Source organism: Pyrus communis, chromosome 12 (genome assembly GCF_041283825.1).
Source record: "Pyrus communis isolate YQ-2024b chromosome 12, ASM4128382v1, whole genome shotgun sequence".
NCBI classification, from domain to species: Eukaryota; Viridiplantae; Streptophyta; class Magnoliopsida; order Rosales; family Rosaceae; genus Pyrus; species Pyrus communis.
In genome coordinates this window covers 12,488,493-12,502,274 of record NC_142576.1, presented here as the reverse complement: position 1 = coordinate 12,502,274, position 13,782 = coordinate 12,488,493, and the positions used below count along the sequence as shown (strand labels likewise).

At 38.2% G+C, this 13,782-nt stretch overlaps 2 protein-coding genes across 3 annotated transcripts; both read right to left on the bottom strand.

The window, feature by feature from the left end:
* Positions 1-1,670: 1,670 nt before the first annotated feature.
* LOC137744630 (polyadenylate-binding protein 7-like) lies at positions 1,671-6,016 on the bottom strand. Of its 2 annotated transcripts, none has more exons than XM_088681717.1 (10): positions 5,490-6,016; positions 4,961-5,079; positions 4,657-4,850; positions 4,307-4,566; positions 4,102-4,208; positions 3,615-3,804; positions 3,013-3,308; positions 2,799-2,939; positions 2,347-2,541; positions 1,671-2,150 (listed from the first exon to the last, which is right to left on the bottom strand). In XM_088681717.1, the coding sequence occupies exons 1-10, from the start codon at positions 5,719-5,721 to the stop codon at positions 1,953-1,955; spliced, it is 1,932 nt and encodes a 643-aa protein (XP_088537843.1). In that variant the 5' UTR covers positions 5,722-6,016; the 3' UTR covers positions 1,671-1,952. The 2 variants fall into 2 exon arrangements, with proteins under 2 accessions (XP_088537843.1, XP_068340504.2); XM_068484403.2 differs by having other exon boundaries at positions 2,347-2,544; positions 5,490-5,968.
* A 2,674-nt stretch (positions 6,017-8,690) lies between these two features.
* LOC137745651 (aspartic proteinase 36) lies at positions 8,691-13,782 on the bottom strand. Its single transcript, XM_068485641.2, has 10 exons — positions 13,341-13,782; positions 12,797-12,926; positions 12,438-12,688; positions 11,689-11,916; positions 10,963-11,125; positions 10,400-10,473; positions 10,156-10,252; positions 9,982-10,045; positions 9,476-9,547; positions 8,691-9,387 (listed from the first exon to the last, which is right to left on the bottom strand). Exons 1-10 carry the CDS (start codon positions 13,580-13,582, stop codon positions 9,236-9,238), a joined length of 1,473 nt encoding a protein of 490 aa, XP_068341742.1. The 5' UTR covers positions 13,583-13,782; the 3' UTR covers positions 8,691-9,235.

Sequence of the window (13,782 nt, the reverse complement as noted above, 5' to 3'; positions counted from 1 at the left end):
TTTGGTTTGGGATCGGGATTTTTTCGGTTCGGTTCGGGATTTTTGGGAATTTTTTCCACCCCTAGGCACAACACGAAATGGTTTGGTTCGGTTAATATTGTTAGAGAACAATTCAGAAATTAATAAAAATAATAAAAATAATCAGAATTTGAAATTATAATATTTTATTAATAAAAAATACTTGATGTGCAATGAAATTACACAATAAATACAGAAATTAATATAAGAATATCAATGGTACTAACTTGATTACAGAAGGTAGAGGCTAGCGTACAAACTATATCCTTCGAATAGTATTTCCGTCCCACTCTTGTGTTTGTGGTTCTACAACGTCTGCTCGACCAGAATTCAACTACCTAATTCTACAACCCACACTAGATTTTAGAATTCTAGCGAATTTGCTTTATGTGCTTACTCTCTGGAAAATTCATACGAAAGAAAAGAAGAAGAAGAAGAAGGGAAAAAAAAAATAAATAAGGAGGAAGAAATGATGATTTCACTTGGATACTGTGATTGCAAATATATAGATTGTTTCATACTCTTTCAAATACATGTTATTTGAAAGTACACAACTCCTTTCTAAGAGCTGTGTCTTTTAATCAAAACGTTTTTAATTAAAAACTTAATCCGAAAATTAAAATTAATGAATCAAATTAATTTTAAATTCCAAGGGTCCAAGGCCCCCTATCTTGATTAATTAATATTAATTGCATTTAGATTTATATTATACAAGCCTAATCCACACAAACATAAAATACAAACCTTCAATCCATTTTCAAATAATCCATGTTTTAATTACTAAATCAAAGCACTAAATCTATATAAAGGGCAATGAACCTTTAGTGTTTCCCGATGTGGGACACCAAAAGTCTCAAAACCCTTACAAATATCTTTCAAATGCACGCTAAACCAATATCATAATACGAGTAAGATGTCTTACTTTTTGCCCATGCTGCTCCACTTACTTTTGATATCACATCAACAATTTTGGAGTTACTCGCTTAAAATGTAATTGACGGGGGATGTTTCGAACAAAATCACAAAGCAAGATGAAAAGTCTTCAAAGCGCATACTTAACCATCATAATATGGCTTTTTGAATGTCATTATCGAATCCAATTCAAAGGGAGTGATCTCATGGGTGAATTGATGCATCGATAATGGCAGTTGGGAGACGTTTCCTACTCTATGCAAAATCTAGGGGCTAGGAAATTCTTTCCATGCGTGTGACTGGTCTTGGGTCCCAAGATAGGCAAATGAAGCGACGGATTTCGTGGCGTTGCATGTAAGACCAGAGATGTGTGACTTACAACAGATCCCCATCCTCACTCGTTCGAATCCTGAACAAAGATGGGCTTCCATGGCCTCCAACCTAGTGTCGGTTTTTTGTTAGTTGTAAGGGTGTGTCATGGTTTGGCTTTCTCTGTTTTCTCTGATTCAGCCCTGGTAATGAAATATCTTTAGTTTTCGAAAAAAAATAATAAATAGAACCATCGTAACTTCGGGGTTTAAGTTGGAACCCAACCAATCCATTAGTAACCAGTTTTGTTCTATTGTTTCGTCTCCCTTGACAATCAATGTATCAAACAGAAGTACGTCTGTGAAATTCGAGCTCTATCTTTCGTCAATTGATGAGATTATGCAACAGAAAATTAAAATCAAAACAGAGAATTATGTTTGCCAAAATATTAAAAGCACTTGAATCCAAAACCGCAAAATATTAAGTTCCGAAACTTCATCAATTCTATCATTCCTACGACGATACCAGAGTAATCTATAGCAAAGAAACGCTTAACGTTCTATGAAGGAAGAAAAATACTCGGCTGTGCGAACAAAAGACCAGTAAAAGCAAACACTGTGACAGGCCAAAGACGGAGAAGGTGCCAATCTGGTATAAAAAATTCTCTCTCCCGGAGCTTGAGCTATGGAAAAGCCTCTAACCATCGCCTATTTTCAATTGACTGCAACCTCAGCAGAGAGATAACTCGGATGATTGTTATCTTTGTTAGGTACTTTGGTCTTCGATATCCTGAGCACCTGAACTGCTTCTTCCACTTTCGCAATCAAAGAGTCCGGTGACTCCAATAAATTCAGCAGCTCTGAGTTGTCCATTTCAAGTAGCATCCCAGTTATCTTTGAAGCTAGGTCGGGCTGCACGTAAAAGTGTTGAGTAAATGTTAGTCTCGGTCCTCAAGCAGCCATTGCGTTTGGTTGATGGTGTATTCGGAAATTTTAAGAAGTGTTAAAAACAGCATCAAGAAGATTGGAATTTCTGACGGAGCATTAATACTGCTAGAGATGACAACTATAGAAACTTCTAAACGGGTCAATGTGGAGAAAGCGTGACCTTTTGTTTATGGACAAGTGGATAGAGCTGCTCGCCAAGTATCTGTTTCTGCTGCTCGGGAGAAGCGGCAGCAAGCATGCTACTCAGCATCTCCGGTTGAACAACAACTCCAACAGAATTAGAGGCAGCAGACGAGACTCCTCCTTTATTCATTTCTCGTTGACGCCCAGTAGGAACAGACTTAGCCTGCCCTGTCTGCTGCAATGAAAGGCTTGGACGGATTAGAACTTCACCAGTAACAGATGGACATATCAGGCATACTTGAAAGCCGGGGAAACAAATATTCATCTCGGTCCTAAAGACTACTAAACTTGTTCGAAGAAACCAAACAAGAATAAAAGCAAAAATTGTTTTATAGGTTCGTTAAGTGCTGAAAGGTATAAATTCTGCAGCTATATACAAGGCCGACACACACACGAGTAACAAAAGCTTGTTAGTCAAAGAAAAAAAACCTGCTGATTGTTTGAATCTTTCGCAGATTGTGGCAACGGATTGGGCTGTTGTAAATGTGGCATATATGCGCCTCCCTGAGGAATCATATGCCCGTTCATTCTTCCCCTATTTTGCCTATGTTGTCGTGGAGCATTAGGAATCTGCAGATGCGATTTTTAAGTTAGGATAAGCATAATTGCTATGACAACTAGGCATAGGAAAAATGGTACTCACTACAGGACCCAGTGGTGGTTGATAGGCTGGTCCAGATGTAGGTAAAAAGCCATTGGGTCTCCATCCTGGCCACAATCCCAAAGGTTGATACATCAATCCCGCTCGAGGAGGCACTTGTGGAGCAACCCCAGAGGGAGCTTGATAGTAGATAGGAGGGTATCCACCAGGGATCACAGTTGGTGAAGGACCTGCAAATCCTGCCATACGCTGTGCATGCTGAAGCTGCAGCTGCGCTTGTCTCTCCTCTTTCCGTTGGGCAATAGCCACATACAATGGCTTCCGATGAAACATATATCCTGTGAAATAACAATGGCAACATGATTAGCAGCGCGAAGAAAACATGAGATACAAAGGCATTAGGTAATCCGAGGTTAAAATACTTACTGTGAAACAAAAACCATAAATTGAAACACAAGCTTAAAAGTGTATGCATAAAAATTATAGAGCAGCAGTTATTATAATATTAAAGAAGAACTTAGAACGTGTGTGTTTGATTCTCATAAAACGTCGTAAAGAAAACCGCCAATTATCAAAACTGAGGAATGTTACCATACAAAGATTCTTAGGTTAAAAGCAACAGATCCGTGCAATCAACTTATTACCATGAAAAGTATTCACAGCTTTATTGCCCTCCTCAGGGGTAGAGAAGCAGATAAAACCAAACCCCTTGCTTATTCCTTTGTCGTCTCGCATAATTTTTGCAGAAGTAATTGTACCACACTGACTAAAGTGTTCTGCCAGCTCTTCTTCACTGACATCGTCGTCAATGTTCTTCACATACACATTTGATCCCTACATATAAAACAAAGAAACACAAAGATGAGATGCTACTATAACCCTGTTTGATTCACGGAAATAAATTGGTGGGAAATCAATCCCCATGTCATTTCCCAGGAGATGGGAAATGAATGGGATTTAGGGTTTAGGGTCCTAAACCCTAAACCGAATATGCCCACTATTCATTTCCCATGTTTGGTGATGTTGGGAAAGTAAACCAAACATGGGAAAGTAAATGATTTCCATGCCCTTTTCTTGTAAACCTAATGGAGGCAAGAAATCTTTGGGAGAGAAATGAGAAATCAAAACTACCTTGAATTTTAACATTTGCTCTTTTCGTTTTTCCTCAAACTGCCAACGCAAAAGATGCTCGCGCTCTGCCTTTTTCTGAGCCCTTGCAACATATAGAACCTTGGAGCCTATTCAAAATAAACCGCCGGACCAAATATTAAAGGTCTGTATAAACAAATCCATCTTTCCAACCAAATTAATGCCATAAAAAAGATGCGTAACTTACCAAGTTGTGATCCATTCATTCCTTCCATTGCTCGTCTAGCATCATCTGGGTTCTCGAAGTTCACAAAACCAAAACCTCTAGAGTTCCCATGGTCGTCCTTTGCAATCGCGAAGCTAACAATTTTCCCAAACTCTGAGAACTTCTCCTCCACAAGCTTTTCCTTGAGAGTTGGATCCAAATTCTTCATATACAAATTTGTATATTTAATATCAGGATTGGGCAAAACGCGATCGCTCTTTCTAACAAATTTCGCAACATACCTGTTACATGAGTTGTAATTATTGTATGGTTAATACCCAGAAGACATCTTTCAACAGAACAGGAAACAATAAATAAAAAACTGCACATACAGCTGCTTGTTTTTTACAGTGGTGCCATTCAGCGCCTCAATAGCGGCAATCGCAGATTCCTCAGACTCGAACTGAACAAAGCCATAGCCTTTACTCTTCCCGTCATCAAACATGGCCACTTTGCAAGACAAAGTACGTCCGAACTTCTTAAACATTTCTTCAAGCTCTACACTATTAATTGATTCGCTCAAGTTCTGCAACAGAAAATCAAATATTTTTACCATAAATATTCACTTCAGAGAAAAACTACACATAATATGGAAGTATGTTCTCCATGACTTAGGGTTAAAGCAACATGACATACCTTGACAAACACGTTCCCAATTCCACTTCTTCTTGCATCGGGATCACGATGAGACCACATGACCCTTATCACTCTTCCATTAAGAATTGAATGGTTCATCACTTCAAGAGCTCGAATTGCTATTAGAGAAAAACCAAACGCGATAAGAATAAAATTAAGACCACATACACAAGAACTTAACATTCGTGTATGTGCCCGCGCGCGCAAATTCATGTGTATGCACGCGCGCGAGTGCATGAGAGGAGTTGTCCCTCTTTACAAACCAAACAGATCAGTTAAGAAAGCGCACACAGCCCAACTATCAAACAAATCAAAATTACAAAATCAAAATTCATAGTTTTCTATTTCACAGTGCATATGGATTTCCAAATTTCAACAATAAGAACAAAATAATCTCAACACAAATCATATATTAAAAAGGTAAATAAATAAAAACTCGATTCAAAATTTAAAAAAAAAAAATTAAGAAAAATTTATCCTATGTTTCCATTCAGGAAACAAAATCAAATTGCTGCAAACAAAAACCGACCTTCTTCAGGTGTGGTGAAGTTGACGTAGCCGTAGCAGAGAGAACAGTTGGTGGCGGTGGCGGTGTCCCTGCAGAGCCGAACGGACGTGACACCTTTGAAGCCTTTGAAAGCCTCCTCCAGCTGAACTTCGGTCATGTACGGATGGAGGTCTCCGACGTACAGCGACGCCGCAGGAACACCCCCCGCCGTAGGTCCAGCCCCCACCACCGTCTGGGAATTATTAGCAGCCATGATCGCACGCAGAAATTTCAAAAACAACCAAAAAAAACAACGCCCGGCCGGCGTTCTCTTGGGTTCTTTAATGTACAGTAATTGCACCACCAACTCTTAGAGAGAAAGAGAGAGAGTCAGAGAGAGTGGTTCTGATGAGTTAGAAAGTAGAGAGGGGAACGGATGGGAATTTTCTCTTTTTTTGGGTATTTTTTTTGGATTTTTTCTGGAGAATTTTGGAGAGGTTAGAGAGAGACTCAAACTCTGTGAAGATTAAGGTTTTTTATTTTTATTTTATATATTTGTATTTGCATGGAGGTTGTTGGAGTCCTTTTCCACAAGGATTCATTCCCACAAGAGGAGTGTGGACGCGCGATTCGGCGCGTGTTGGTACGCGCCGTGAAACGACGTGGCGTTCCTTGAATCGTAAGCCCCGTTTAAGGAAATTCCCAATTTTTAAGGATATTTGTTGGTTTTGTTTGGAGGACATTTGGAATTTACATAATTTTAAGGAATTTTTCGCAATTTAAAGGAAATTTGGTATTTTTGATAATAAAAGTTTTAAGGAATGTTATATATTTTCTAAATAATTCATCATTATTATTTTGCCTAAAAAAATTTATTTACGTTGAATTATGTATGAAAAAGTAAGAGTTATCAATGAACACTACGAGAGCATGCTATGTTAAGTATTATTCTTCACACATTCATAATATAAGAGTGCGTAAATTACACTACTTTGAATGCCGCTTCTCAAATTCAAGAACACTTAAATGATAATTTTTTGTAAAGCGATTAACAGTTTATTATTACTGACATTATCTACACTCTTTCAAAGTGTGCTTAAATTTGCGAGTGTATGAAATCGAGATTAAACAAGAAGTCCTCATAGAACTAAAGCCTTATATTTTTTTATACAAAAGAAATTCAATTTTGAGTTAGATATGAACTAAAACTAATTGAAATTAAAATTAAAATTAAAAAAAAATAAAGAATAAAAGGATTGTGATCTCCCAAGTCCTAATCGGACCAAGACCAGAAGAAGCATGAAAATAGGTCCCACATGTGGAACGAGAATGCCACATGTAAACGAAAGAGTGGGGAGCGGGGTAAATAAGTGGAGCCCAAGAGCATAAGACTACTTCAACTGTTCACACAACCGTTTGTTCGTAGGGATTATCGGTATTTTTCACAACCAGGATTTTAACCCAAACATTGCCCTTTTTCACGCTCACAATCCCTTTTCCTCACTGATTTTCTCCTTTAAAAAAAAAAAAATATATATATATATATATATATATAATTTAAAAAACAAGAAAATTTGTAGTTCGCACATGTAGCTTTTGATATAAGTCACACAATCAGTGACTATAATAATTTGGTATTGATTTTGTCAATTTTTTTTTAACAAACGATACCAACTACACTAAGGGGACGGCAGTGGGCTTAGCCTCACAATGAGTTGGCAATAATGTGGTTCAAATTCGCCTTTGGCAAGAAATGAACCTAAAACCTCTCACTTACAAGTGAAGATGAATACTACTATATCGTAGTACTAAATGACTTGAATTTGTCAATTAAACCTCTTACTTATAAGGGTAAATTACACTTTCACACCTCAGGTTTAGGGTCTATTTCAATTCCTTACAACATCTTCAAAACCATTTCACTTTCATACCTTAAGTACTATTTTATTTCAAAATAATACCTCCGTTACATTTTCTATCCAGTGATCCGTTAAGTGCTGAAGTGGCAAAAAAAATATTAAATTTTTTTTTTTAAAACCTTAATCTTCAAAAAAAAAAAAATTCAAAAGCTGCAACACCCCCCCCCCCCCGGGCCCATAATTCCTTCCCGACAAAACCAAAACCCATTAATCCCCCGTCGGGGCACCGCCGAAATCCCATCCCCTTCATCATCATCCCCATTCGTTGTCCCTTCCTGCAACCTAAATCCAAAACCACTCCCACCCATCCTCCACATCGTCCTCCGCACCTATCCTCCGCGCACCCATCTTCCCATCCCTCCCAATCCGAGCCCAACCCACAACCCAGAAGAAGGAAAAAAAAACCACCCCTTTCTTCTCCCTCCTGTCTTCCCCAAACCCACTGTACACCCATCCTCCACGTCGTCCTCCGCACCCACTACCTGCAACCCAGATCCTCCCAATAGGTGTGGATTTAAGGAGTGGGATGTGTAGAAGAGGGTGGGTTTCTGGGTGAGGTGGGTCACGGAGGAAGGTGGGTTTGAGTGGGTCGTACGCGCGCCGGGGGGTTGGAGGGGTGGAATTAAGGTTTTTTTTTAAAATTTTTTTTTTTTTTTGCCACGTGTAATACATTTGGCAACCACATCAGCACTTAACAGATCAATTGATGGAAAATGTAACGGATGTATTATTTTGAAATAAAATAGTACTTAAGGTATGAAAGTAAAATGTTTTGAAGATGTTGTAAGGAATTGAAATAGACCCCAAACCTGAGGTATGAAAATGTAATTTACCCTACTTATAAAGAAGAAAAATATCACTAAATCGTAGTGCTAAGTGATTGATTGAGCGATAAATAAGATAGGTTAGTTTAAAAAAGAAAGTTTCCATGCTTGCATCATAATTCCAATTCATGATTTATAAGTTGGTAACAGTTAGCAGTAGTAGGAAAATAACTCATGTGTTTATATTTCCCGATGTCTCTCTTTTCACGTAACAAGAAATCCTAATACATCAAATTGTTCTCTCTCCAACTCTCTCCTTGCCTGATAGAGAGGAGGGGGATGCGCCTACTATATGAAAATCACTAAGAAGTTGTCGCATTAACACAAGAAGTGCCGAATGTTGAGAGGCTTGCGAGCGAGAGTTTCATTGGCACAGGACGCCATATTTCGATGTATACGTGTCGTATGACACAAGTGCATTGACCACATTATGTAGAATGGTGCTGCTATGTTGAACAGTTGTAGGGGCTTCATATGATTACAATAATGGTACCCAAAAGTACAATTCCAACTGAATTAATTCAACTGAATCATCAAACTACAACACTTTGAGTTCTCTGCAACATTTCCTGACAACAACAATGGACTATTTTCCAAGTTTCTTGGAGGACAAAATACGTGTCAACATCGAGAAACTGTTAAAAGTTTCAGTTATGTACAAGGCTTGGAATCATCAAGTAAACAAAAATGATATCGACTCAGACTGACGTACAGAATTTCTATATGCCTAAGCTAAGTCAAGCAATAAGCAATAGCTACAATAAATTTGCTCTGCTTCCACTCGAATACTAACTTCATTAAACTTGTGGAAAGATGGATTACCATTCTGGCAATGCTGAAGATGGAGAGCGCTTTATGACGCTCCCATTCACGAGTCAGAAGTAGAGCAGAACGATATACACTGGGAACCAGGTGCTTGGCAATACAACAAACAATAGCAGAAGGCTCCGCTGATCATGATAAATAAAAGATCAGCCAACCCAAGACGCTTTCAACAGAGAATGGAACTTAGAATCTCACGTTTATATTACAGCAAGGGAACTCGTTAGCTCCACAGTATGTGCATTAAGAAAACCAGAGTTCCTGTTGTTAGATGCTTGAAAAGGATGTCTCCCGATGAGCCGCTATGATTCAGCTGTCCTGCATTAATATATTCGTCTTTGCTAGAAGTTACAGAGACGTTTACTGACATTGAGCCTGTAAAGGAGAAACTCAAAAAATATGACATAGGTATTGGTAACTGGCCCAAAGTTGTAAAGGAAGTGAAACTCGTTATTCAACTTACAATCGTAGTTAGCCCACCCAATCCTTTGGCGAGCCAAGTCATAGACAAATATCTTGTCTTTTAGAACAAGATCTGCAGTTGAAGAAACGAAGGGTCATCAGATGGCACATTGATGATTAGCATACATGTTTAAGTACTATTCATAAACACAAATTATGATAATCAATTTCTATCAGATGCTATAGAAAGAAACTGCAGATTGCTCAGAAGCCATTGCAGATTCTTTCGAACTATTGAAAGCTCCAGACCTGCACAACATGCCATGCAAGCCTGCACTTGAAATTTATCATCTACCAACTCAAACCTAAACTACAGAGCCTTAACCCTTGCTCGGGTTTTTTAAATTTGCCTCTAAACTTTATTCATTTATTAGAAAGCAGCCTAGTTTGAGTTTTATAAATCAAATTCAACAGAATAACAAAATGCTCCGTATGTTCTGCACACACAATATGACTTCCAACTTTCGGCCATAAAGTTAATCAACCAGCCTAAATTTGGGGCCTAACCTCCTAAAATCGTCACCCCTCCCTGAACCTTCTGAAAGCCAATGCACCACATAGCAGCACCTTCCTGTTACAATAGAAATAACCCATTAGACTTACGCCATGTAATTTGCAGTCATGATGTCTAAAGAAACTAATTTAAATAAGAAAGTTTAAAGGAAGCCAGAGAATACTTACAATGATCCCTGTACGCATAAGGTACTCCTCTGGTTTCAACACCATCGATGCACCTCCGGCAAAGTTTAGACTAACCGAAGGAAATACATCAGCCAAACTGAAAAAAAAAAATAGATGTCATTCAGATTTATTTATTTTTAAAAACATAAACAGAAAGAAACAAATTGCCACAATTATGCGCACCCTCCATGGTCCACCATTGTTCTTATGGAAAACTTCAAAGATATTTAGACAAAGAACCAACCTGGTGGAAACTAGATAACACTGGTTTCCTTTCGAAATGGTGGGAGTCACGGTTTGTGAAGCAGCCGAAGTTATCTACAGATACAATCATAAAATCAGGTTTAAGTACGGAGATGAAATCATATTGTTTCCATGCAATATTATATCTGATGTCAAATAGAATGAAATCATATTGTTTCCATGCAATATTATATCTGATGTCAAATAGAAAGGAAGGAGCAGATATTTCACAATCACATCAAAGTCAAGTTGGCCCCATCAGAAACTAAACCGAGAGATGAAATGAATCAAATGATGAAGAAAGAAAGAAAGAATTACAATAGGAACGAAGCTTAACTGTGCCTTAATTAATGTAGCTTCTGCCCATGAAATTACATCATAGATCAAGCAACACAGAAGACTCAAACACCATCAAATTGATATATATATATATATATATGTATATGTATATGTATATATATATATATGTTCTTTTCCTCTAACAAAATGACCTTCTTCGTCCCAATGCTAATGATGAAAATTATTTAAGTGAATTAGCGTATCAAATCAAGTGAACAAACTTACGGCGCTAACGAAAGGATCAAATGCTTCTTCCACAAGGTATGACAACGTTGTTCCTGAGTCAACAATAGTTCCTCGACTGTTTGATGTTGTAAAGGCTGCTGGATCAATTGGCAAGGTTTGCCCATTGACAGCGATGCTCTGCAGATTTAAATTGTAATGTGGCCTGAAAATAACAAAAAACAAAACTATATTACCGAAAAAATTACAGTTGAAGGGACAAAAAATAATAACTGTTATAAATCGTTGCAATTAAAAGAACAATATTAAAAGTAATAGTGAGGTTGACAGAGTATAAATTTTTACGTTTGATGTTTCTGCACAGAGAGAAACCAGACTTCCTCAGTGAAACAACAATCTTATTATTATCAGATAATGTTAAAAACAAATCACTAGCACAATGGGGATGAATGATGCTGAATCCTATCCAGATATCAAATAGCCAAGCACAAAAAGTTTAAAAAGCCAAAAGTGATATGACTCAATGTTAAGTTGCAGCATCCTTGGTGTATAAAATATATTTGGAGTCAAGGTCCATTGCTAACCAAATAAATTGTGCGTTTAAATGAAATACGACAGATATAGAAACACAAAAACACGAACAATGATTTAAATGTGTAGTAGAAATTAATTTCCACTTCATAGACTGGGTTATACTTATATCTTAAAACTTTTAACCTAAGTCAAACATCACAACCATAAATAAATTCCAACAGGGTAGAGACATACTGTGACGGGACAAGGGGACTATATACAATGCTTGGCTCCAAAATCTCGCCAAGAACAAGTATACCTCCTCCATTTCCATCTCCCTTCAAGCAATGGGAAAACACTCTGGGAGTCATCCCTCGAGATGACAATTGTGATATAACAGAGAGAGACCCTTGGCCGAACCCAAATATCCCATCCACTGCTTTATCTGTCTTAGTCAAACCACCAGACTGATACGTACTACACCTGCACGACCATCCGAGGCAATAAGCTTCAATAAAAAGAAACATGAAATATGATGTAAGCATCCAAAGAAAATGAAGAGAAATTACAATATAGGATATCCCATTACTCTTGTTTTAGTCAGATATAACAAGTATTGAACAGGTATTAAACCCCGACCCCCCTCCCACCCCCACACACCAACAAATCAGAGAAATTCTGCACAATCAATTACGGTTCTTCTGGCACACATCATGCTTATTGTTATTTATGAAGCAGAGTCACTATTACTGCTAAATGATGGGACTGGTCAGCCATACCATTTTAAAATATACCGTAAATACGGATAAATTATGTACACCTGAAACAAAACATGAATTATTTATTGATAAAACCTGATCAATCTTCATATTTATTGATAAAACCTGATCAATCTTCATACTAAGTTATTTATTATATTTCGCCTGTATCATTTGTTTGTCAATTATTTCTTTATAAGCCTCATTTGTTGTGCACGCCCTTTCAGTATAAGTTGAAACACTCACCCGAAAACAACAAATGCTGATGAGTTAGCGATATAAGACTGCCCCAGAATCATGTCAAAGTATAGTGCATCCAATACATAATAACCAGTCGTCCCACTTCCATCACCATATTGGAAGGTATAACTGCACTGATTACTCTGAGTTAAACATTCAGTTGACGAAGTATGAAATGAGGAAGTGCACATTGGGTCTGTACAGGGGATCAGCCCTGCAGTTGAAGAGCTAGCAGAATCATAGAAATTGAGCTGAATCTGCAAAAAAAGGGGCAGAAATTTGAGAGTTTGTTACGCCTTAACTTGCCCCTTTACTCTACAAACTTCTTAGAGAGACAGCAAGCAACAAAACGAAACAGAACTTACACCGAGTCCGCTAGATTGGGGGCAATCACTGCACGAATTGCAGGTAATCCACAGGATGTCACTTCCGGTATCAATCTGTACATTGAATTCTTTCGGTGGAGAGCCCAATTTCACTTTGGTAAAATAAAGCCTAGATAAAACAAAGATGGAACGAAAAGTCATTAATCTTAGTTGCATAATAAAATAAGAAGAAAACTGAATAGAAACAAGAAAAAAAAAATCCAGAAGAACACTAAAAAAGTCCAGAGAAAGCATTGAAGAACTCATTTGCAGAGGAACTGAAAACAGCTAGAATCAGCAAGCTTCGAGCTTTTTGTAATTTTCTTTCTTATTTTCATTTTCTCAGCAACCAAACAGAGCTAGAAATAGAAAATACAAACACGTAGAGACAATAAATGCTTACCCAATTAAGAACCCGCAAAGACTAACAAACACCCAGAAGAACACTCAACTCACCCAACAAAATCTACCTAAAATTCAGACAAACCCATTAATCCAAACGCATTAAAAGCTTCATTTAAGAGAACCCAGATGATAAAATTACCCGACTAGGTAGGGATCGGAGGTGCCTTCGACTGAGAAGTTGACAACGCCGCCCACCACGTTCTGCAAGAGCCGGGCGTGCCTGACTCGGTCCCGGGCTAGGAGCTGGTCGAGGTCCACTCGGTGGCTCGGGGGAAGAGCACGCTCTAAAGAAAGAAAGGCGGCCGGGAAGCTGCAGTAGACGACGGAGAGAGAGAGCAGCGCAGCGAGGGAGGCCAGGATCGGAATTTTGGAGACCCGCATTTCGGCGAAACGGATGGTTCTTTTAGTTGGGTGAGAGGGAAATTCAGTGGCAAAGATGGAGGTGGTGGTGGTGGTGGTGGTGCTTCTTGCTTTTGTTCATTGACAGAGAGAGACTGTCAGAGTTTAAATAGAGACTACAACGACTATTATACCCTAAATGTTGACTGAAGCATTGACGTTGAAACAAGCACCCTTTAGGC